The 25,974-nt window shown below is 42.4% G+C and overlaps 1 protein-coding gene across 2 annotated transcripts in view; it reads left to right on the top strand.

Annotated features, from left to right (window-relative positions):
* Positions 1-25,974, top strand: part of ENOSF1 (enolase superfamily member 1) — a 93,918-nt gene that overhangs the window by 10,856 nt on the left and 57,088 nt on the right. Inside the window, exons 1-2 of one of the 2 annotated variants that reach the window (XM_088469626.1) lie at positions 4,613-4,668; positions 18,908-19,019. In XM_088469626.1, the coding sequence (XP_088325752.1) occupies positions 18,936-19,019 (84 nt within the window). In that variant the 5' untranslated portion in view covers positions 4,613-4,668; positions 18,908-18,935. Of the gene's footprint in view, positions 1-4,612; positions 4,669-18,907; positions 19,020-25,974 lie in introns of those variants that run through there. The other variant, XM_088469625.1, reaches the window with a different exon arrangement.

The following is a 25,974-nucleotide window of genomic DNA, read 5'->3' as shown; positions in this document are numbered from 1 at the left end:
TGTGTATTTATACGTTTATATCAATTCAATATTATAATATTGTATTAACTATTGGTATAGTAGAACTACATATTAGTCGGTTTGTGGTTTAATGGTTTATTTTTTACCTGAGTTCTTTAGAAGCTGCTAATGATAGTATGAGATCCACTGGGAGTAACTACAAACCTGCAGAATTGAACTCTTACTGAGCTCTATGGACAAAACAGACCAGACTGAACTAATTAACTAATCAATTAGCTGTGTCCTAGGGCTATTTATACCATGTAATGGACACTGGGGAACACTTGACTTGAAAAAGGCTACAGTAGTAGCCGAAACGCGTTGTCGTTCCCTGTCGGTGCCTGGAGACCTTACCTGCTATCTACATTCAGCGTCCGTCTGCACGCCTCCAAAAAGACAAGCTGGCAACTGTTACTCTGACCAACCTCCGGTCCATCGGGAGTCCTACTGCTTAAATAGCGGAGATTGTATCTACTAACTGAGCCGCTGGGACGCTCACCTCCTGCTCACCTCCGTATTCATTGTATGACCGCTACTTCACTGACACAACCATCACCTGGCTGCTATTTAGAGCCGAGGGACCTCACGGTCTGGCATTGTCTGCATCAGCGCCGCACTGAGAGGGATGTCATCTGGCGCAACATCTACAGGTGTTAAACATCATTCACGTCTTTCACCTTACAGTGTCCCGGCTGCTGAGAATTTGCTATGAGGTATTTGGCATACTCTGGAGTGGGCTGGTAGCTGGTATCACCTCACGTCGATGGTACATACCTGGCCTATATTAACTTATCCTGCTACCTACGGCTCTAGTTCTACATCCCCACGGCTATTGCTGTGCTTACAGAGACACAGCCGTGTGGATATATATATATATATGTTGGAGGAGGCTGAATGTTGATATTTTTATTATAAATGTGTTTCAATCAGCTGCGATATATACAGCATTGAGATATTGAGAAAGTACCTTCAGGAGAAAGAATCTTTATTATTACTTTGATATACTCCCTATATTGAATTCTATACGAGACTTTCCTTAGAAGGTTGGACATACCTTATCTGGTCATTTATATACGAGACCTTTCTCACTACTAAGGATCTCCAGGGTCACTAGTATCATCATTTTCAGTGTTTCTATATTGGTACACTCCAATATAGATTGGTTAACTATACCTCTTTGTGTCATTCGTGTATATATTTATTGTCTTAATACTGAGAGTCTGATCAACTCTCTTGCATGTAATTTATTGTGTATACAATTTTTGAATTGGCGTATAGCCTTATTACAATAAAATGCTGTTTTTATTCTATTGTATGTTTTGAACTGATGTCCCGGCATAGACTCTAGAGCGCAGTCTTTCTCTTTGCCTTTTCACATCCGTCCAATGTCACAGACCAGCGTAAACATCGGACCCTTCAACGCACATCGAGCGGCCATCTTGCCCTTGCGGAAGGTCTGATGAGTCACAAACACTGCAGCTTTCCTGGGCTGCAGAGGCTTCCTTTGCTGCGTAGGAGGCTGCAGCTGCTAAATTATGCATGCCCATAAAGCGGTATTTAAATGATTTTTATAACCACCCACCTTTACCTCCCCCAAACACTGACTGCCTGTCACTCCCTTTGTGAATGGATCCTCTGTTTGTGCATACTCGCAATACAATAGCGACACGTACGCAGTGCGACAATGGCAAACAATCACTCAAATTGCTTAAACATTGGCAATATGTCCAATGCTGAATCAGGCCCTGATTGTTTAGTGTTTTATATGCAGTGACAGCTTTATGTGGAGAGAGTTTTCTGTCTGTGTGTAGCATCAGTATCGGGAGGTTTATGTGTATGTTGACTTTTCACATAGACAAAAAATAATTTGGATTGATGCTGTGTTACTGAGAAGGTGCTGCATTAAGTACATCACATGTAAAGCTGTGTAGATCAGTATTTTTCAACCTCAACCCTCAAGTTTCCCAATAGTTCATGTTTGAGGATCTCTGTGGAAGCAGGTGGGATAATTACTGACCCAGGAAATAAATAAATTCCCATAACATGACCTGTTGGTGATACTTGTCTGGCGTTCAGAACTCCTGGTACATGGATCTACAGAACATGTACTATAATCCCCAGCATGACATGTTTGCTAATTTTATTTGCAATACATTTTGTATGCTAAATAAATAATTTCAATAAATATAAACTTATAGGGCATATGTGCCTACACTTCCGGAATGGCTAGGAGGCTCCTGAAAATCGTGTGGCACTCCCGGCCACCTGGAAAAGTGGGCAAGTCTCCCGGCTAGCCGCCTACCCCCGATCCCCCCCACATCATCACACAAACACCCCGGAAATGGGTTGGGGGGGAAAGCGATTATGTGATTCCTGGCCCAGGCCCCTGCTTCACAATGCCGGTAATCTTTGCAGGGCCATGATGACGTGTTCACATGGTCATGCCCCCTGCTCTGCCCCCAATAAAGTCTCAGCTACACCCTTCATGCAGCCCCACCCCCCTCCCCCAGGATGCCAGAATGTCAGTAAGCATGTTATTGGGTAATGTCTAATGAAGCTTTCAATGCTAGTACTTGCTAGCAATCTTACAATTCACATTGCTCTATTCTGATACAATGAAGTGACTTGGGGAATACTCATCGTTGACACACAAAAATGACACAACATTTTTACTACTTTATGACTGGATAGATGTTCCCCTTCTTAATAAGCTAAACTTCCCTATGCTTTTCCACCATTTTTATTTCTTAGTGTACACAATTGAATTTTATATTGTTTTCTCATTACCAGAGCTTTCATTTGTTAAAATATCAGAATAAACGTAATTTAGGGCCTGATTCACTATGGATCGCAATATTGCATACGCACGCAGTTCATCTGCAATAGCAGTCCGAACCAATGCGATCGCAATGCAAACTCAGCACCACGTAAGCCATACGCACATCCGTCATAGCAGAATAATGAAACCATTGGTACAATCGAGTACCATCGGACCCATACACACAGTTGCACAAGCCCTGACCTTACTCAGAAATGGCTAACAGCCACCCACACTATGAGACCTTACACTGCGTATGGCTATACAGTGTATAATTTATGCACATGCTGAAACGGCGTGCGAATGCAGTGGCACACCTGCATTCAGCGGATCACCCCTTGTCACCACCCACAAACGGCATTTCCTGCCAATCACTCTGCGATGGGTCTGCGTAGCCTCTGCGATCGCAGTCCTGATTGCAGTGGCCGGCTAGCGCATGCGCATTGTGATGTGTACGCATGCGATCCAAGCTGAATCAGGCCCTTAATTTTAAGTGCATTACTATCACAAAAATGGAGTCTATCACAAACATGAGAGCAGGAAGCAGGTAAGGAGATTAAATGACAGTTCTTTTATTGCTGGAGAAACATGTGCAGGAAAGTAATGCAGATATAAGAAAAGGGATGCAGTCGGGTTGCCGACGGTCTAAATGCCGGCCGGCGGCATCCCGACTGTCTAATCCCGGCAAGTGTCTAATGACTGGCGTCGAAATCCCGACGCCTGTCATTAGACCTACGCCGGGAGCCCGACACCCAGTTTACCATTCGAAGGTAAGCCGGGCGAGGACAGCCACGAGGGGAGAGGGTTAGGTTAGGGGCTCCCGGGGGAGACTTAGGGTTAGGCTAGGGTAATGGGGGGTTAGGCACCCCTGGGGGGAGGTTAGGGTTAGGCACCCCCCTGGGAGACTTAGGGTTAGGCTGCGGGGAAGGGTGGGTTAGGTTTAGGCATGCCATGCGGCTGGCTATAAATCATACTGATTCCGAAGTAAGAAACTGCTGTTTCTGCATAATGTTATGTAAAAATGGTCTTGATAGTCCCCTAATGCTGGGCATACACTATGCAATTATCTGTCAGATATCTGTCTGGTTGGAATGAAAATCTGGTAATGTATGGCAGCAAATAACAATAGAAATTTGCTCCCAAACACTAGAAAACGGACCAAATTTTCCTTCCCACCAGACAGATTTGACAGATATCTGACAGATAATTGTAGCGTGTGTGCCCAGCATTAGGGGCAGAACTATGGGAGACAATGGTGGCTTCGCACACTGCAATGCATACGCATGTGCAGTACGCAACAATCGGCCAACTGCTAGCGCTGTTGCAGTTGTGATCCTTAATGTATCAGGCCCTGTATTCAGAAACACACTGGAAATCTTTGCAGGCCAGCTGAGCAGGAAACAATGCTAGAACTATTGGTAAAAAAAAAGGGCTGAGTAATAGTATTAATGACGACAATCTAGTATTCACAGAAGCAAGGATTGCATGCAGAAATATATTGGTAATTCTTGCAGGTTCGCTGGTCAGAAAACAAAGCTGGAACTACTGCTGTGTAAACAAAGTACAGAGAGTACTACTGCCAAATGTCAGGTGTGCAGAAAGTTTAGCAGGTAGTGCAGTAACAGGGCTCAGAGGTGGCAGAGATATACAATACATTCCCCTTTAAACATTCACCATTCAATAAACAATGTGCAGTTTAATGTGCAGTATTCAATGACCCAGTAACACATGGGTACGAGAGGAGAGGCCTCTTTTTAAGTAGCACTAATTGGTTACCATGTAATACCACTGCAAGGAAACTAGATCAAACTAGACGTTGCTCCTGAAAACAGCTTGCAGAAAAGCCTACAGTAACTCTTTTCTTCTTCCTGATTTTTTATTCATACTTTGTTATAGCTTGTTACACTCTAAGTGCCTGTGATATGGTACTACTGATAAGGGTTTCTTTCTTTAATTATATTGGTGTTCTAACTTATTACTGAGAATAAGGGTAATGTGGGACCCTTGTAAAGGTAAGAGGCCTGCTAATGGGACTCTGAAGTGTATCACTTTGCCTAGTGGTTCCCAAATGCTGTCCTCAAGGCACCCTAAGTCCAGATTTTTAGGATATCCATGCTGAAACACAGGTGAATTAAATAGTATCTCAATCAACCATCTGGGCTCAACCATGAATATCATTAAAAACTGGACTGTTGGGGTGCCTTAAGCACCGAGTTTGGGAACCACTGACTTTGCCTATGACTTCTTTAGAGTAAGGGAAGGAGGCTGCTGGCTTTCTATTGCACATTATTTAATCTAGAGTTATCAGGACCTTACAGAACATTTACATTGAGCAGGGCCGGATTATGACTTGTGGGGGCCCTGGGGCAACTAAATTGTGGGAGCCTCATCCAATAAAATTGATACCCTGCCACCACTATGCCCCTTACCTTGCCCTACAGTGCCCCCCTGTTTGCTACACTGTGCCACCCTTGTGCCCCTGAGAAAATACCTCCCATCGCACGGCCAGCTCCACTCGAATGCTTCCGGCTCTGTGATCTGCATGCACAGTGCATACAGCGCAGAGGGATTCCAAAGTGATGCATCACATGACGCTGATGATGGGACTTGGGAGTCGATCTGTGCAGTATGCACTGTGCATGCAGAACACAGAGCTGCAGCACCCACCGATCCGGGAACAGGTGCCAATGTTTTTGCCAATTGCAGGGTCAGACCCTCCCTGTGTGGGGGCCCATTGCCTCCCCTCTCTCTCCTGAAATCATATCACCTATTCACTGGCAACATAACAACCCAGGTCAGTTATCAGTGATGTGTGTAGGAGTGCACAGCCCTCATTACTTATCTATCTCAGTTCAAAAACATATAGGGAAAGCATGAGGTTATTTTGTGGTGCCTCTGAAATAAACAATAAAGATGATGACAAAGAGGTATAGGGGCCTATTCATCAACACTAAAATAAAGTTTTTAAGGACATTTTCCTTAAATAACGTTATTTTGGTATTCATGAACAGACTTAACACAGGAGATATCACAGATATCTCCTTGCTAAGTCCCCCTGCGTTAATTTCCACACTCCCCATATATTAGTATGGGGATGTGGAAATTATGGTATTCATCAAATTCCGAAAATTATAAATTTTCGGAATTTGATGCAGTTACTATTCGCCACTGTGAGGTGGCGAATAGCAGAATACACTAACCTGTATCAGCGTGTGCAGGTCCCCCGACGAGTCCCTCCGGCGCTCTGCTCCGTCCTCAGGCTCCGGAGGCTGGTCTGTCATGTGTGCTCCCCAGCAGAGCACAAGAAAGTTTAGAAAAAGAAAAGAAATTTTTTTTTTTTTTTTCTAATCTGTCATGTGGTCTGCAGGGAAACCACATGACAGACCAGCAGGACGGAGCCGGAGGCTGCTGCGCGGACAGGTAAGTCGGGGGGGGGGGGGGAAGGTGAGCGAAGGGTGGAGGGGGGTGGGGGGGTGCGAAACTTACCGCATCTGATGTAACAGCGCATGCGCAGCACTGTTTCCAGACGCGATAAGGTAGTGTAGAGAGGGAAAAGTATCTATTTCCCGAAAAGCTGTCATCGCAAAAATGACAGCTTTTCGGAATAGATACTTGTGGAGAGGTGGAATGATATAATTAGCTAGAACTCCATGAGAGTTCTAAAGCTAATTATCTCCATTGACTTTTTACGTTTAATGAATAGGCCCCTAAGAACGGTTACTTTCATGATCATTGCTGGAATATTACAGTATATGATCTTTAAGATACTTGTCAGGCATAATCAAGTTCCTGAAGTTATAAGACAACTCTGATTACTAAAGAATGAAATGCTGATTGCTTGTGTAAATATTGAATCCTTCCCATTTGGGATGACAAGACCAAATCAGAGTGTCACATTTTCAGTTACAGTGAAGATGATGCTTGCTGAGAACCTTTCATTGTGTCTTATTGTGTTGTTACAGATGGCTCTGGCTTTTTACTTATCAGATACGTATAGAAATATACATGTATAAGAAATATTATGTGCTACACCTTGTCCATATAGCTGTGTATTTGTCATGTTCATCTTAGAATAACATTACTTCGCCTTTTCCTTCTCTGTCTGCCCTGAAAGTGCTTCACTGACCAGAAACAGTAAATAACCTGGATAGCCAGTATACAGCTTTCTTTCTTCCAGTTATCCATATGCATTCCAAAGGGAAAAACCTGAGACCCTCACCTGCTTAATAAATATACATCTAAGGCTCATCATTTTACTAGTAACAGTCTGCAATATAACTGATCGGCACCATACACCAGCAATCTACAGCCCAGATAGGTTGGCGAAATCCAACATGTTGGACAATCTGATGCACCAATTCCAATTACTTTTTGGACGGAATCAGCGATCGGTGAGCCCCATATCTTGGCAATTTTTTTTAGACAATCATCTGCAGTACACAGAATTGTCCCCAATTGAATGCTGATGTATGGGTCCCAAAGGCTGGGATTAGGATGCAGAGGTTACAGATACAGGTTAGGTGCGGTATCCCGACAGTCAGAATCCTGAAGGTCACAATGCCGTCTCCGGAATCTCGACAGTCAGAATCCCGATGGTCGTAATGCTGTCTCCAGAATCCTGACAGTCAGAATCCAGATGCATATTGGTATTCTAATCCTAACCCTAACTATCCCCTTTGGCAGCCTAACCCTAACCCTCCCCAGTGCCTAACCCTAATACTCACCATCTGGATTCTGACCGTCGAGACTCCGGAGCTAATATTGTGATGACCATCAGGATTCCGGAGGTGGCATTGTCTGTCAGGATTTTGACTACATCCCATCTAGGACATCAGGCTGCCTATTCACTGGCAGAACTAGTTCTTCAGAATTTGTGCTGCACAAATTAGTTGTAAGTCTCAACATGATTACTTGAGAACATCTTGGGAATACTGCTTATTTTGGATCCACACATTTTAAATCAGGGTCGTATTACACAGTTCTAAAATCATATAACAAGACCTAAATGAGAATATGTAGATAACTGTCTCCAAAGCTGAGATGGCAATCAACAGGATAATACCATGGAAGGAATACATATTATATGTTCATTCACAATATAAATACACAATGAGTTGCTATTTGTAAAAAGTGCTCAGTTTGTATAATATCTGACCAACACCAACCACAAAATAACTTGTTCAGTTTCTTATTCTTACCTGCCAACATTTATTTTTTTTATTGGCATCAGATTATCATTACTAACCTCCTAATAGCTGCTTTACTTCTGTATATTTGCAATATGGACACAATGGGCCTGGTAAAAAATAAGTTACATGATAATATCTACCATTAGTCAATTTATTGTGATTAATAGACTCAGGTTTAAAATGGCTCAATCCACTGCTGGTGTTTCTATATGTTGTGTAACCTTGTGCTGTGCACACAAATGTGGCTCCTGTTTTTGATCCAGGAAATACCAGATAGTGACATATTTTCCTTTTCGTACTGGTATCTTTCCATTGCTTTATTGCAATGAGATTCCTCGTAGGATTAAAATGAAATGTCTTATTTCCTGAGCGTGGAGACATGTTTTCCAGCCCTGTATGCTTGGAGCTTCTAGTGAGGTTTCTGCTCTGGAATTTCCACACTACAAACTCAAAATGTAACAAGTTCAACATATTTACCACAAAACGTTTTCAGAAAACAAACACTGATATTCTAACATAACTGCAGAGTCAGGACATTTTTGCATGGTTGCAGGAACACATTATACAGAGGCTCATCTTGTACTAACCTCACAGAGATCACTCGTCAAATGTTTCAGCATTTTGATGATGAGAGCAGTTTAAAAAAGCATTTTTCCTTTTTGAACACTGAAGGCTGATAAAGTCGTCTTAGGTGAAATCCTGTTTGTACTTTTTTTTTAGAAGTATGGATTTTTTAAAGTACATATTTTGCAGTTATTTGTAAATCTCATTTTTATATTCAAAATGTGCAAAAATGTTTCTGTAAAAAATTAGATGGATGGACTGCAAATATGAAGCTATAATACCTGGCTGGGTGTTTCTCCACTTTAATATGGCTGCAGAACTTAGGGGTGAGCAGGAGCTCCAATAGGCAGCCACAAAATCCTTGATTAGCACTACTCATTGGATCTGCAGCTCACAACCTACTTCAAATCGTCACACAAAAACTTCCCCCGGGAATCCGGTAATGGAGAGGGGCTAAATGCTCCACTCTCTCCCAAGCTGGCAGTGTAACTTCAACCAAGCAATATTCTACAATGTACAATGCAAGTCTGCAAGTAGGTGTAATGGTGCGTACACACGGTACGATAAAAATGCACGATATGAACGATAACTATCTCGACCATATCGTTATCGTTCAGACCATTCATTCTTTTGATGCCCAACGACCAGCAATGCGCGGGCACGTATGGACGATATCGACCATCGCCACTGGATGCAGGCCAACCTGGTTGATATCGACCAGGTTACATAGGGTCCCTCGATTGTTGATCGCGGATCGCTGGCCCATCGTTGGTGGGTTGGTGGTGTGCTGGATGAATGATAACTGTCATTCAGCACACCAGAAAGGTGCAGGATGATCAGCCAGCGATATCATTATTGCTGACTAATCGTACCGTGTGTACGCGCCATCAATGGACAGGCATCAGTGTTTAACATCTTTCACATGAAAATCAGTCTTCTGTTTTTGCCACAGTATCATTAAGAAGTAGGCTTCACAGCCACAAGTTTTGGGGGTTCTTTTTAGAATTGCAACTTCTTATTAAAATTATGTTGAATTCCTAATATCATGGGTAGAGCATCCTGTTAATTAGTATTAACTTAATGCAAATGGGGGCCCCAGGTAATATTTGTGGTTCACCATAAAAAAAATTCCTACTGTCTACTGTGCATTCTAGTGAAAGGTGGAACCCCTAGGCACAAGCTTGATGGTCAGCTTGTTTCCTTTATGATTAAATATATTTTATTACCAATATATACACACAAAATTGATATTGTACAGTCCCAATCTGGTTAGCCCAGGGTTAAAAATTCTTGTAAAGTCAGGACCTGAAAAACAAAATAGGATTCCACCTCCGGAGGAACAACCAACCCATGGCTATTCCCTACACCCCTGGGCAGTGGGAGCGGGGTTAATGGTAAAAGAATAGATGATGATAATAGATAAAGTGCCAGCATGCCCAGACATTAAGAACCCTTTGGCACTGTAGTCTGCCTTTAAAGAAAATATTAAAATAACCACAGTACTTGCACACCGCATGTTGTAATCTTTTATTGAAAAAAACCCCACATGTCCCAAAACCACCAATTTCAATGTAAGGCCTCATCTTCATCCCAAGTAGGCATGCAATGGTCTTGGTAAAATAACAAATCGAGTGGAACCCCACAGACAGGTACTGTACACTGTCTACAGGGTCAACGTGAAATGACACTTGCCTTGAAATTAATGAGGAAGCGCTGATTGGCTTAGAGCATGGGAACAGCTGCTATGGCAGTGTCCACTCTCAGCCAATCAACTCTTTCCCATTCAAATCTATGGAGAGACTGGGAGTAACCAGGTAACACTGTGCCAGTGGCCTTCTGCACAATTGCCAAGTGTCAGGATGCTACATGGAATGAAGAGATTGTGATCCCTGTGTTTTGTGCATAATAAATTGGTGAAAGAAGGATGTCTGTTGGAGGTTTTTTAAATAGCTGTGTAAAATATTCAGGCTCTTGTGTATGTTTTAATATTTTTTACAGATGGACTGCAAGCGCCTGCAAGCACTTAATGTCCAGGCATGCTGGCACTTGTTGTTCCATAAGGGCCATCATGCAGCGGCAGGTTTGCTGGTACTTGTAGGCCGCCTGTAAAGAACAATATTATTAACTATTTAATCACTAAAAAGGGTTGTCCTCTGGACATTTTTTGGGGAAGTCCTGACTTTTTGAAGGATTCTAGTCCTGGACTGACCAGATTGGAGCTGGTTAACGTTATGGCAGGAGACCCCACGCTATGTGTCTCCCTGCTAGACCATTATCCCCCCGGCTGGTTTAACCTGGTGCTGGTTATTGGGAATTAGGGGGAACCCCATACCGTTTTCCCCCTATCTTCCAATACCAAACCAGGATCAAAGGTCCAGGACTGGTGATTGAATTGGGGTGGGGGGAAGATGCACAGTGGTTTTTTTTTTTACTTTTAAAGGTGCATACACACGTAACGATTTTGTAACAAATGATTTTCTGTCAGATTTTCCCTTGAAAAAGTGAACAATTTTTTGAAGTGTAATGAACGATTTGTACAACGATGAATGAAAAATGTTCCTTCCCTTATTGAAAATCGTTATGTTGGACAGTCTGAGATGGATGATGACCTACAAACTACAAACGGGAGCGCGCTTGAACAATTATCGTTCATTGTTAGAACTCAGAAACTGAACGATTTTTTTGAACGATTGAGCGAGAACGACGTCCTTAACGACAAATCGTTCAAAAACTCGTTACATGTGTATGCACCTTTAGTTAACTATTTTGCTGCTACTAGCAGCATCTAAAACTAGTGACTTTGGAGAAGTGTGTTTATTTTTAGGCTATAAGTTCTTGATTATTGAAAACATTCTATAGGGTCACATTTTATTAAACTACCATCCTGTCTGCCACTATGTTTCACAGATGTGCTAGATTCTTTTAAACTGCCATATTTGTGCTGCTGCTCTGTCGCATAGTTTAGCCAGTCAGATCCCTGCAGCCTTTGGCCAGTATTGGTGAAAACAGTATTGTGAGCTATGAGGTAGTCAGAATTGACTGGAAATGAATGTTAATGATGTTAATAATACTATAGGATCAGAAACGGGTCCAAATTACATAACTTTAGCTGTTTTTATAATTTTTTAGGGTGGTTTTCAGTGTCAAACACAGGATTTCTAGAGGGGGGTTTCAAATGCGTGATTTTAAAGGGAGTGTGGACAGTCCATGAAGAGGGCATAATTAGCACTTATCCAGCTTTAATATGTGTCATACAAAGTGCAGTGTGTGTCATAATTCCAACATATACAGGACCAGCGATCATAGTAAGCCAAAATAAGTGGCAGTAGGGCCATCCTGTCTGAGCTGAGTGCTTTTATTTCACATGTTGACATCATTCCAGCGCATGGGAGCAAGTCTGGAGAGGGGCAGCAGAAGAACCTTACCACTTCCTTGGACATATATACTGGTCTCATTATGCACTGGATAACTATATCTCCAATGGAACCCTATAGATGGTCTATAGCAGTGCAACCCAAAGGCTGAGTACACACCTATAGATATACAGTCAGGTCCATAAATATTGGGACATTGACAGAATTTTCAGATTTTGGCCTCTATTCACCACCACAATGGTTTTGAAATGAAACAAACAAGATGTGCTTTAACTGCAGACTTTAATTTGAGGGTAATTACATCCAAATCAGGTGAACGGTGTAGGAATTACAACAGTTTCAATATGTGCCTCCCACTTTTTAAGGGGCCAAAAGTAATGGGACTATCAACTCAAAAGCTATTTCATGGACAGGTGTGGGCTATTCCCTCATTATTTCATTATCAATTAAGCAGGTAAAAGGTCTGGAGTTGATTCTAGGTGTGACATTTGCATTTGGAATCAGTTGCTGTCAACTCTCAATATGAGATCCAAAGAGCTGTCACTATCAGTGAAGCAAGCCATCATTAGGCTGAAAAATCAAAACAAACCCATCAGAGAGATAGCAAAAACATTAGGTGTGGCCAAATCAACTGTTTGGTACATTCTTAAAAAGAAAGAATGCACCAGAGAGCTCAGCAACACCAAAAGACCCGGAAGACCACGGAAAACAACTGTGGTGGATGACAAAAGAATTATTTCCCTGGTGAAGAAAAACCCCTTCACAACAGTTGGCCAAATCAAGAACACTCTCCAGGAGGTAGATGTATATGTGTCAAAGTCAATAATCAAGAGAAGACTTCACAAGAGTGAATATAGAGGGTTCACCACAAGATGCAAACCATTGGTGAGCCACAAAAACAGGAAGACCAGATTAGAGTTTGCCAAACAACATCTAAAAAAGCCATTACAGTTCTGGAACAACATCCTATGGACAGATGAGACAAAGATCAACTTGTACCAGAGTGATGGGAAGAGAAGAGTATGGAGAAGGAAAGGAACTGCTCATGATCCAAAACATACCACCTCATCAGTGAAGCATGGCGGTGGTAGTGTCATGGCGTGGGCATGTATGGCTGCCAATGGAACTGGTTCCCTTGTATTTATTGATGATGTGACTGCTGACAAAAGCAGCAGAATGAATTCTGAAGTGTTTCGGGCAATATTATATGCTCATATTCAGTCATGACCCGAAGCATACTGCAAAAGCAACCAAAGAGTTTTTTAAGGCTAAAAAGTGGAATTTTATGCAATGGCCAAGTCAATCCCCTGACCTGAATCCAATTGAGCATGCATTTCACTTGATGAAGACAAAACTGAAGGGAAAATGCCCCAAGAACAAGCAGGAACTGAAGACATTTGCAGTAGAGGCCTGGCAGAGCATCACCAGGGATGAAACCCAGCGTCTGGTGATGTCTATGCGTTCCAGACTTCAGGCTGTAATTGCCTGCAAAGGATTTGCAACAAAGTATTAAAAAGTGTAAGTTAGATTTAGGATTGTTTAGTTTGTCCCATTACTTTTGGCCCCTTAAAAAGTGGGAGGCACATATAGAAACCATTGTAATTCCTACACCGTTCACCTGATTTAGATGTAATTACCCTCAAATTAAATCTGAAAGTCTGCAGTTAAATCACATCTTGTTTGTTTCATTTCAAAGCCATTGTGGTGGTGAATAGAGGCCAAAATATGAAAATTCTGTCAATGTCCCAATATTTATGGACCTGACTGTATCTGTTTAATCTGTCTGGTGGGAAGGAAAGTCTGGTAATGTATGGGAGCAAATAACGATAGAAACGGACCAGAGAGATATACAAGAGAGTGCTGTCAACAATTAGTTATGACGGTGGGTTTGAGCCGTTGACAAAACAGTATTATTGTCACTGTAGAATGTTACCTTGCACTAAACAGGCAGAGTGATACCAATTTCAACCCAGTTCAAATCCAATTTTAACTTTGGGCCTGATTCTACACTTTTAGCATCACTGCTCCATCTTTGGAGGCATGCAGCAATGCTAAAATATACTGCCGGCTTCTGTTATCCACTGCTGCGTTCGAGCATGCAGCAATGGATCACTCTGCATGGTCATTTGAGTAGGATGGAAAGTGTTTTGATGCAGCTTAAGCCAAAAAAACTGCATACAAGGATGCAGACTGGATTCAGCATGCCCCATTTACTGGGGCTCTGACTGACGCCGCACACCACTCCGCTACCAAATGGTGGCAGCTTGTTAATCAGGCTGCGGTGCCCATGCACTGCGAGTGAGCAAGCAGACATTGATCAGCACATGTGCAGTACAGATCCTGTGGGTGCGCTGATTGGCCACCATCTGAGTTGTACGCAAACCATCGGGCCCATTGTCATATCAGCTAAGTTTAATTGCAGTCTCAGAAAATGTTTATTTAAAGCTGTTGCAGAGTGAGGTGAGACACTACATAAAATAATGAATTGTTTACAGGTAGATCAATTTAAAAAAACGAGATTTGTAGTTAAGCATGAAAGCAATCCAACATCAAAACCAACAACTGTGTCCCGATCTCACTACGTACGCATCAATTTTTGGATGCAGCCCTATGGAGTCTGGTGGAACCATAAGTGTGGCATATAGCCACACCAAATTGAATTTACCCCTAAGAATGAGAAAGCAGTAGAGATGCCTTCCGTGTTTTGGTTTGGTTCTAATATGTCATCTAGTTTTGGTTTTGCCAAAACCGCCCTCACGTGTTTTGGATCAGTATTTTTTTTTAAATTGATGAAAACAACTAAAATCAAATTTGGGCCTGTTTTTGTTCCTACAGTAATATTAATCTCAATAACAATAATTTCCAGTTATTTCCAGTACATTTTGACCACCTCACAGCTCACAATATTTTTTTCATCTAGTTTAGGCCAAAAGTTTGCACCCAGCTAGTTAAGCGACAGTATTGGGTGGCACAAACATGTGGCAGTTCAACTTAAAACATGGCACATCTAGGAAATACTGTAGAGTGGCACTGCTGTGGCAGACAGGATGGCAGTTTAATATAAACTATATGATGCTATAGAATGTTTTCATTAATCAGGAACCAGATCAGAGGCCCGAGGGCAGTACAGGGAAATGGAGGTGAAGTATGTAGCGGAAGAGAGATTGATTGAGTAATTGATTTATTAATCATTATTTTCTTACTACTATAAAAAAACAAATCAGAGATGTGGAAAATGCTATTAAAAAACAAGCACCAAAAATGGATGAAAGTGGTGCATTAATTAATTGATTAGTTATAATTGATTAAGAAAATTAAGCTTAAGGGCATCAAAGAATACAATGTCAATCACCAAGGATTCCTCACATGGAAAAGACAAAAAAATGAATAGTTGCCCTGCAGAGCAGCAAACTCCAAATCAGCCTATCTTAAACTAACAAATATTAGGAGGCCGACCTGCTAGCCATACTTTCATAGCCTGAATTTTTTAGAACACAAAAAAAAAATGATTTTGATAAAAGTAAAACAGCAAAAAACTGGGCACCAACTGCAACACATTGTGCAGATATTAAGGCGGTGGCCCTTGACCTACTTACTATTAGTGTTCTTAAACAATTCTGTACCATGGCACACATTTTTTAGAACACACAAAAAAATATATTTTCATGAAAGTAAAACAAATAAAACAAACAACTCTGTCCCATGACCTACTGACTGTTATATATCACAGACACAGTATCACAGCCTGAAGTAAAAAAAAAAAAAAATTTAACAAAAAAACACATGCCCATCGACTGCGACACACCCCTTGACCTACTGTTTGTTATTGACTGTTATATATCACAGATACAGTAGCACGGCCTGAATTTATCACAATTTTTTATTTTTATTTTCGTTTTACCAATAACAATGTATCCACTGACTGGCCTGAATTTATCACAGAAAATATATATTTTTATTTTACAAAAAAAAAATTGCCCGACTGCGGCAAACTGCGTGGTGGCCTTTGACCTACTGACCATTACTGGCTGTTATATATCACAAACACAGTATCACGGGCTGAGTTTTTCAGAAAACAATTTTATTTTTTTTAGTTATTTTTTTAAATGTACCCACCGACTACTACAAACACTGCACGGTGACCCCTGACCTATTGACCATTACTGACTATTATATGTATCAGACACAGTATCACGGCCTGAAGTTACTTTAAGTTTTTACTTTTTAGCACCAAATTATGCCACACACAACAATATTAATTATATTAAATGATGTTCCTGCACTATAAAAAAAGAAAACAATGATTTGCTGACTGCCTATTGGACAAACTAGCTCAGACAGATTTACCACTGCCAATCAAAGACATTGTCACTAAACATGTCCTACTCCTGACTCTCACTGTCACTAATGCTGGGGATACACTCTACAATTATCTGTCAGATATCTGTCAAATCTGTCTGCTGGGAAGAAAAATCTGGTCCGTTTTCTAGTGTTTGGGAGCAAATTTCTATTGTTGTTTGCTCCCATACATTACCAAATTTTCATTCCAACCAGGCAGATTGGACAGATATTTGATTGTATAGTGTATGCCCAGCATGACTGTCACTACTAGGCTAGCTAAGCTTAGCTAAGTAGCCTACCCTCCTTCCCTAGCCTACCCTCCTTCCCTTCCCGCAGTCCTGTGACAAATGACGCCAAATCACCACAGAAGGAACTTATATCGGATCCAAAAATGCGAGATCCAACGCTGGGAAGATAACGTTGTGCCTCGTTTTTTTGATCCGAAAATCGCGCGGAGATCAAAGCAGCGGCTCGGAACTCCTCGGTTAGGTAAATTTGGGCGGGTTCGGTTGGTGTTTGTAGTTATCTCTAATAACTACAACACCTACCCTTATCTTTGCAAACATACTGTATGCTTGTTTCATAAATTCCCAACACTGACAAGCCTGGCCCACATAAACACATCTATTGTGATGAAAGTGTAAGTGCATTTACATGGGAATAATAGTTTTCTTTTTGTGCCATATTTTGGTGTCAAAAACATTTCAACACATTATTATTTGAAGGAAATATTTTATTTGAAGTTTTGTACTATATTCTGAATGAACCACATTTTCACTTACAGTGACATGCAATAATTAACGCAGGTTCTGTAAAAAAAAAATTAGTATTGTAGGAAAATACGGTTGCAAAAAGCTTCATATACTTTTTTGGCTATATAAACCACAACCTCTAGGCAAAAACTTCATATTTCTTACATGAAAATGTACGGTTAATCAAGATGATTATTAGAATCTAACAGTGGCGGATTTTGCCTAGGGGCTGCGCCCCCCCCCCCAGTAAACTCCGCCACCTCAGTGTAGTCAGAGCGGTCCGTGACTGCACTGGGGCTACACTGTGTGACTGGCAGTGGCTTCCCATTGGAAGCACTACCTGCCAGTCACATAAACAAAAGGCAGTCTCAGGGGGATGTGTCTCCTGCCAGTCACATAAACAAAAGGCAGTCTCAGGGGGAGGTGTCTCCTGCCAGTCACATAAACAAAAGGCAGTCTCAGGGGGAGGTGTCTCCTGCCAGTCACATAAACAAAAGGCAGTCTCAGGGGGAGGTGTCTCCTGCCAGTCACATAAACAAAAGGCAGTCTCAGGGGGAGAGTCTCCTCCACCTAGGACTGCCAGTCCTGGCTGCTATTAGCAGAGAGCCGCTTCCAGTAGGAAGCCACTTTTCTGCCTTTTCGCCAGCCTTACCCAGGTCCTTGGGCCTGCAGACGATGCGGCCCTTTGGAAGCCGGTGATAGGCGCCCCGCCGCTAGTGTGCATGGGCCGGTCCCGGCGCCTGTCAGATCAATTGCGCAGGCTCCAGGACCCGGCCAGGAGAAGCCGGGTGAGTGGTTTTAGGCAGCCCCCTCATCTAAGAGGGTAGTAGCCGCTGCTGGAATCTAACATTGTAAATGTAATTTTAACCACGTTTACTACAGAAATAAATGCAAAATCTGCAACAAAATTTGGGGGAGATTTAATAAAGCTTAGAGAGTAATAAAGTGGAGAGAGATAAAGGGCCTGATTCAGAGCCGCTCGTAAGCGGCCGCTCGTTCGTTCCGAGCGATGTTTGCAGAACTGCGCATGCATACGGATCGTAATACGCATGCGCGAACCAGTCAGTGCAGCCGAAAATCGTTTGTTCGCTAAATAGCGAATGCCTGCTATTTTGAGTGACAGAATGAGGCGTATGTGGGTGGTAACATGGGAAGGTGCTTGAAAACGGGGAGTGGAGATCAGAACGCAGGCGTGCTTCAAGGTCAAAACGGGCGTTTTATGGGTGTGCATAATTAATACAGCAGCATCATTGACCACGTCACTGGGTTATTTTATAGTCAGAACTGCTCGCAAGATTGCGGTAGGAAAAACCAACCACAAGAATAGCGAGCAGTTCATACGCTGGTCGATGTACTCAATTAATCTAATAAATAGCGGACATGACGTAGGATGCGAGCGGCCAGGGGGCGTAGTTTTCAAAAAAACGACCGCATGTTTGGTTCGCTCGTTCAGACCTAGAGGCGTGAACAGACCGCAAAGGACGAACGGTTCATTTGAATAGCCGCCCCTTTTTCCTGAACGAGCGAGCGCCAATATTGTCCGGCTCTGAATCAGGCCCAAAGTACCAACCAATCAGTTCCTAACTGTCATTGTACAGGCTGTTTGAAAAATGGCAGTTAGGAACTGGTTGGTTGGTACTTTATCTCTCTCCCCCTTTGTTTGTAAAAGAATGTCAGTATGATTGCTGAGGAAGCACAGGGTTAAGCGGCTGTTGTATTTGGCATGTCAGCTAAAAACGAGCCAGTCAGCTCCTGGGGGCGTGAAAAACTGTTTAATCTGCATATGAGGAAGACTAGAAGCACTCTGCACTAAAGCTACTGTGTTCTGCTGCATAACATACTGTTGACGTTTACTTTTTCCTTTTACAGACTCAGACCCGGAAAAGTAAAAAACATTATGATAAAAGGAAAGATTACTGGTCTTACAGTGACAGATGTTCGGTTCCCAACTTCCCTGGGTCACCACGGCTCAGATGCCATGGTAAGGAAAACAAATCTGTACTTTGAACTGACTTGTGACAGTCTCTTGTCTCTCCAGTCATTTTCCTTCTGCAGTTGTGGTTATCCTATCATAACAGTGCAGATGTGAAATAATGCAAAAAGTGTTTTGTTCTTAGCAATGGATTCGTCTTCCTAAGTGCAATAGAGTATGATAATAATTTTACAATGTGTAGCTGAACAATCATTTCTTCTGGCTACATAGTTATAGAGAGAGACTTCACTTTGAAATAAAGCATCACAGCATTCGGGGTTGAGGTCAGATTTTAAACATTTCTGGCAATAATTTTCATGACTGAGATTATACATAAACCACTGATAGCTACCAGGTATTATTACACATTTTTAAGTAATTTTTTGTAATTTTAAAATTCTATTTATTTGCTGTTTACATGCATCAGCTTTTTATATATGATACCAATGAACTGACTCTGGGCTTGATACTGTACTTTGCCTTCCTGTTTTTGCAGAAACTTAGTAATATACTGTAATTTCATTGTACTTCATTTAAAGAATAGTTGTCTTTTCATTGCTAGTACATGCCATCACACCCCCACATTAACTGGTATCTTCCTCAATTGAAGTACTATAACTAGGCAGACATCTCTGCAATACATTGTCATATAATTTGCAGTGAAGATGGCATTGTATCACAATTTAAGCTACTTTGAACGGGGATTGATCACTGTACAACTAAAGTTGCATTCACACGGGTCAATATTCTCCCCAAACGAAATTGTCCTGTGTGTCCCTGGCAGGGGTGTGCTCAGTGTTGTTAATCAAGAACAATTTCGTTCAGTGCCGGGTTCCCTCCCTCATCCCCGAACATGTTCAACCTGGCATTATAGTCAGCTTGAACGGGAGGTTTGGGCGATGAACGGCAACTACCAACTGGTAGTTATCGCTCATCATTTTAGGGCAGAAACTGAACGATTTTTTTGACGACTGAACGATAACGACATCGTTATCGTTCAATCGTCCAAAAAATCGCTACGTGTGTACGCACCTTTACAGATACTTTTACATTTGTTTCCTTAAATTAGTCATACCTAACTAATTTGAGGTAGACAAAAACAAATATGACTTCAGAATGTTTTTATTAGCTCTAGTTTTTGAGCTACACTACTTGCGCTATATGTACCTGAGTAATATAGTCATAGTGAAAAGCAATTTTAAAATAACCTGATATTTTCTTGATACAACATAAATAACAGTTGTTTCAATTCAAGCAGTCACAAATAAGAACACAAAATGAAACAACATACAGCAACCAAAAGTACAATTTTAAGTAGTGGCTTATTCTTGAGAGCACTTTCTCTTTGCTTGTTACTTGTACTCCTCTTCTGGGGCATCACTTTTATTGATCAACAGTAGTCAGCAAGCATAGAAGCATTGCACCTACCCTGATATCTTTATTCTGTTGCTGAAATGCCTTGGTGGAATCACTCACTGCTCTCCTCACTCACTGCACCGCAGTTGTCAGGGAAGAGTCCAGGTGAGAGCGGAGAAAGTGGATTATGAGTGGCATGTTGCAGCCTAATTGATAATACTTTTCTAGAAAGTTGTTCACAATCTCAACATAGTTTCCAGCTCTTCTGTTACCCAAGAAGCCATGCCAAGAACCTTTACAAGCTTCACAAGCCGTTTTCTCATTATCCTGGAAGACTCGGTCAAAGTTTTCATCCTTAAGAAGTTGACAAATTTGCAGACCAACAAAGATCCCTCCCTTAACTTTAGCATCACTCAAAAGCGGAAATTTTTCATCTCAGGTACTTGAAAGCTTCTCCATCTTTGTTCATACCCAATAAGTCCAAGTTTGATGTGTAAATTGGGCAGAAAAATTTAGCTTTGATCAACCAGATGACTGTGATAGACAAAACATTGCCTACAATGACTCAGCATTCCTGTATTTACGTTTGCCAACAGGATGCAGTCAGGAAGCCGACGGTCGAAATGCCAATCACCGGCTTCCTGACTGTTAAATCCCAGTAAGGTACTACTGACAGGCATCGAAATCCCAATGCCTGTCATTAGACCTACGCTGGGAGCCCAATGCCCGGCATACCGAACGAAGGAAAGCCGCGGGGGGGAGGGTTAGGTTTTCGGGCTCCCAGGGGGACTTAGGGTTAGGCACACCCCCGGGAGGCTTAGTTTTAGGCTGCGGGGAAGGGGGGGTTAGGTTTAGGCACGAGGGAGGTTAGGGTTAGGCACCCCTAAAGGAGGGTTAGGGGGGGAGTAGGGTTAGCAAATACTTACCTTTGGAGCTGTTGGGATCTTCACTGCTGCCGGTCTTCCGGCATCGGGATTTGAACCGCTGGACATTCATACCGATCCCTTGCCAACCTATATATTCTTTAGATGCCAAAATTCCCCAGTATTTAACGAACAAAATACCCCTACATCATCATAAATGGGCTATATCTCAGAATCGAGCGATAACAGAGCTTTAAATGTCATATTCCGCATGCTGGAATCAATTAGAAGTAATTATTATTATGTTAGAAAATGTTGCACAGTGAGTTGCACAGTGAGTTGGTGCTTTGGAGAAGGGTCACTCCATATCCGGATTTAACACGAAATTTGGATTTTCACACGCAACAAATTGAAGGGTATATCGCAACTACACAACATTAGGGAAGAGATGCAGCATGAGACAGGGAAAAACTTTGTCTGGCACACATTGTAACAACTGAGCAGAATGAGACATTGCTGCAGATAACAGCAACATTTAATGCTGGGGCTACAAGTAACGTGAGCATTCAAAGAGTGCAACATTCTCTTTCTTCTATGGGGTAAAAGAGCCAACAGCCCACTTGGGTCACATTGCTGACCCCGCGGCACAAGGCTCTGTGCATCACCTGGGCTCGTGAACACCACCACTAGATGCATACGTGTATCCTGTTCCCACAAATCAAGGTTCCAACTGTTTTGGGCAGATGGACAAATACGCGTGTGGAGAATAGTAATGGACCCCACATGGGACAATCCAGGGCGGTGGTGGCTCTGTTATGGTGTGGGGTTCCAGTTGGCACACATTAGGAACATCTGCATCTATGTCTGCAGACATCACTGACAGACGGACACTACATAACCATCCCATGTGGATCATTTGCACCCAATCATGTTATGCATTCACTCAGACAATGCTCCACTGCACAGATCTGTAGGCATTCCTCTGAGTTTGGCATCAAAAGAACACTTGTGGGATGCTGTTCAATGTGCACTCGGATGCAGGGTTCCACCACATGCGAATTTTAGTAAAATGTGGACCATTATTCAGGAGGCATGGGGTACACTAATATACAGTCTTCAGAGAGATTGTGGAGTCCATGTCTCATTGTGTTGCTACTGTAATCCAATCAAAAGGAGGACATATGCATTACTAGACAGGTGTCTCTGTTTTTTTGGCACGTGTGAGTAGCATTCAATATATGAGGTATTTTAGGAGCAATATAGACTCTGGGGGGTATCCATTTAGCCGCGATAACGATAAGTTTTCTCCGGCAAAATCTTTTTGGACCAATCGCACGAATTTGCCGCTTATCGCATATATGCGGGTGCAGGTGATCTGGATCAGTTGCTTTATCTGTCTTAATCTTCTTTGGGTAAAGCTGTAATTTATCAATCAGTAATATTGTGCTTAAGCTTTTGCTACATAACCTATTTCATAGAATTTTTTCCTACTTTTTTCATAAAGCAAAAAGAAAAATTAAATTTTCTATATCTTCTGCAAATATTTTAGTTTAGCTGTCTCATATCATACATTTTATGCCATTTATGTACTTCAAAAACATATTGGTATTAGAATTCCAATCTTTAGCAATCCATTCTTTGGCATCAATCTTTGCTAATCACATTTCCTTTTTACATTCATTCCTTGTATTTCCATAAATAAATAATATTGATGACTATTCATAAATAATTAACCATTATACTATTCCTAATAATTGCTTTAAAAATAAAACAAAATATCTCAAGATACATTGCTTGTAATGAATTATGGTATAATCTTTGTAGTACTGTATAGGTAGTATCTATGTACTATATATTAGTAGAGAAAATGGTGATGGCATACTGCATGACCTGTTAGGGTTAATGTGGCTATCAATATGAAATGTGGGCAGACTTGCTGAGAGCAGTAGTCCTCCAGACAGAAAAATAAACCAGGGTATAATGCACTCTGGGCAAGGTACATGTGTTGGCAAATATGTAACGCAGTTGTTGGTGCTGGTGGAGGTCAGTCCACTCATGGTCAAGTGTAAACCGTTCTTAGATTTATTATATTAGGTAGAACAACAAGCAGGATATGACACAGGGATATCACAGGTGTAACAGCAGTGTTCAGAATATATACGTAACGGCAGCCTGGATTTTAGGGTGTTGCTGGGTGTTGTAGTACGCCAGGTGTGATTTCAGTAAATACACAGGAGCAGGAAGGGAGCACCGGTGCCCTACACACTAGTGGTGATGATAGAGAGTACATGCTGTTTGGTATTGCGGCTCTGTATAGTGTGAATATCCTGGGTCTGACCGTCCTCATGTAACGACAGGGAGTAAAGTCATGTGAAGATGTGATGCATGTGCATTAGCGTATGCTAGAGGTCAGGCCTGTCTAACTGATAGGTCCTAGTGACCACCGTGTCAGCCTACCTTGACAGGAGCACACACCTTCACCACGATATACATTAACGGTCAAAGGTTTTAGAACACTCCCATTTTTTTTTTAAATTGAAATGTATTATATTTATTATTTTTTGCTGCCTGTTCCCAGTGTTAAAGATTCCTTGTTGCTGCAATTTGTGGCAATAAGGAATCTTTATTTGCAGGAATGTATTATTCCTGATTGCCGGGACAGGGACTCTGAAAGAAGTAAATTGTAGTATAAACAATGGTGTTACTTCCTCCTTCTGCAATCCCCCCCCACCTCTCTTTGGCATTTGTGCAAACGGACATCACTGGGGATGGATTCTAAGACACCCTTTCATGAAGAAATTTGCAGTAAGTAGCCTAGGGGCTACAGTAGGTAATGCCATCTGAAGATGGCTTTAGTTATTAGGACTAAGTTCCAGAATGCTTTGTATTCCAGAACTTGGTACTGTAGATTTGGCATTGAAGCAGCCACCATAGAAACCTATAGTGGGACTTCAATGGTGGGAACCGCAACGTTATTCAAGCTTGTTCCCACCAAGTCGATGGTGGAAGTGTTTATTGGCTGAGAGACCTGGGGGCTTCCATCTCTTAGCCAATGAACGGTCAGCCATAGCATTTCTTTTAGAAATTTTACGGCTGACCTATCATTCGGTTCCACATATTTGTGTTTTTATTTTACAAAGACCATGGATGCCTACATGGGCCAAAAAGGACCGGATTCAAGGGGTCGGTGAGTATGGATTTTTATTTTTACAGCGATTGTGGATGCTACTGGACAAAGAGACAGACAGGCGCAAGATGAGTGAGTGTATATGTAATAAAAATATACAACCTACAGTACGTGTGTGTCTTGTTATTATGCTAATATTTTTTTTGCAGGGGGACTAGGGGTACCAGCAGGCCCTTAATGCCCCACCTGCTGGTACTTGTGGTTCTCCAAGTACCCGAATGTGGGGGAGGCTTGTTTGGACCATTAGTCCTCCTGCAAAGGACAATATTAGTTTATATATATTGCTTTACACAAACAACCCCACATCCACAGGCCAGGGATGAGGGGGATAGCCCGGGCTTCAGCCCTGGCATGGGGTATTTATTTTAGAAATTCTGGAAAGCGGAGACCCCTTTATTGGGGGTTCCCCACATCCCCAGGCCTGGGCTGATTAGCGGGCCGGCTCCAGGTGTTGCTGCGTCTTGTGCATGTTCCGGACTGAGGCACCCGGTAACCCTGCGCGTGGCTTTGCCATTCGTGTCTGAAAGAGGGCATGGCATAATTACCATAAACCACACCCCCTTAATAACATATTTGGGGCATGCCCATATGGCACGCCTCCTGTTTAACGTCAGGCTGGGGGCGAGCTCAGCACGCCTTCAGTAGCTGTGCTGCCTCCTTCTCCTTGCACTGAATGGATGCCACGCGCATGTGCACGGCATCCATTCAGCTTCTCCGCGGTCCAGCACCACTGCACAGCTGTGGCAGAAGGGTGCCCAACCTCCCGACCGGCCGCGGGACACTTCGACCCACGGATGGAACAGCAGGGCAGTGCCCGAAAAACTGGACTGTCCTGCTGAAATCGGGATGGTTGGGAGGGATGCACCCTCTATGGGGTGGTGCCCCTGTTTGACCGCAGCAGGAACGTGCCTGGAGCCGGTCCTGCTGACTAGTGTGGGGTACAGAATGCTTTGACGGGGGACAACGTGAAGCGTGTCCCCTGGCTGCGGCATTACCCCTCTAGTTAGAGCCCGGTGTTGATTGTGGATAATATGGAGGACCCCTACTCATTTTGTCCCCCGTATATCCACATTCCACAACCAGGACAGGCTCACAGAGCTTGGTGCTGGTTGATGAAAAAACGGGGGAGCACTACATCTTTTTTTTCCCACGTATTTTCAAAACCAGGACCACAGCCCGGCACTGGTTATGCTCTTAGGAGGAACCTCACGTCATTTTTTCAGGGAATTTTAACACTTTAATTCCTTTTTACACACAGAAGCCTACACGGATCTCACTGACCTGTGTAGGCTTCTGCTATACACGCTGCTGCTCAGGCTAAACTCGCTAGCCTGAAGCAGGTCTATTGTTTGGTGATATTTTTTTTACAAATTTTGTGAGAGTTTACCACTCACACCCTATTATATTGTGCGAGTTGTATGTTTGAAATAAGAAAACATCTGGATGCGAGTTTGTACAAGACGAGAAGGCTTGTTGCAAGTTTCTCTATTGCATCTAGCGAGTGCAAACTCACATACTTTTTGCCACAAACTCACACCTTTTTCAGACTCATACTCTA

Source organism: Taudactylus pleione, unplaced genomic scaffold, assembly GCF_031769625.1.
Source record: "Taudactylus pleione unplaced genomic scaffold, aTauple2 ptg000093l, whole genome shotgun sequence".
Lineage (NCBI taxonomy): Eukaryota > Metazoa > Chordata > Amphibia > Anura > Myobatrachidae > Taudactylus > Taudactylus pleione.
The sequence above is the reverse complement of the archived record's forward strand: the minus strand, read 5'-3'. Positions and strand labels throughout refer to the sequence as shown.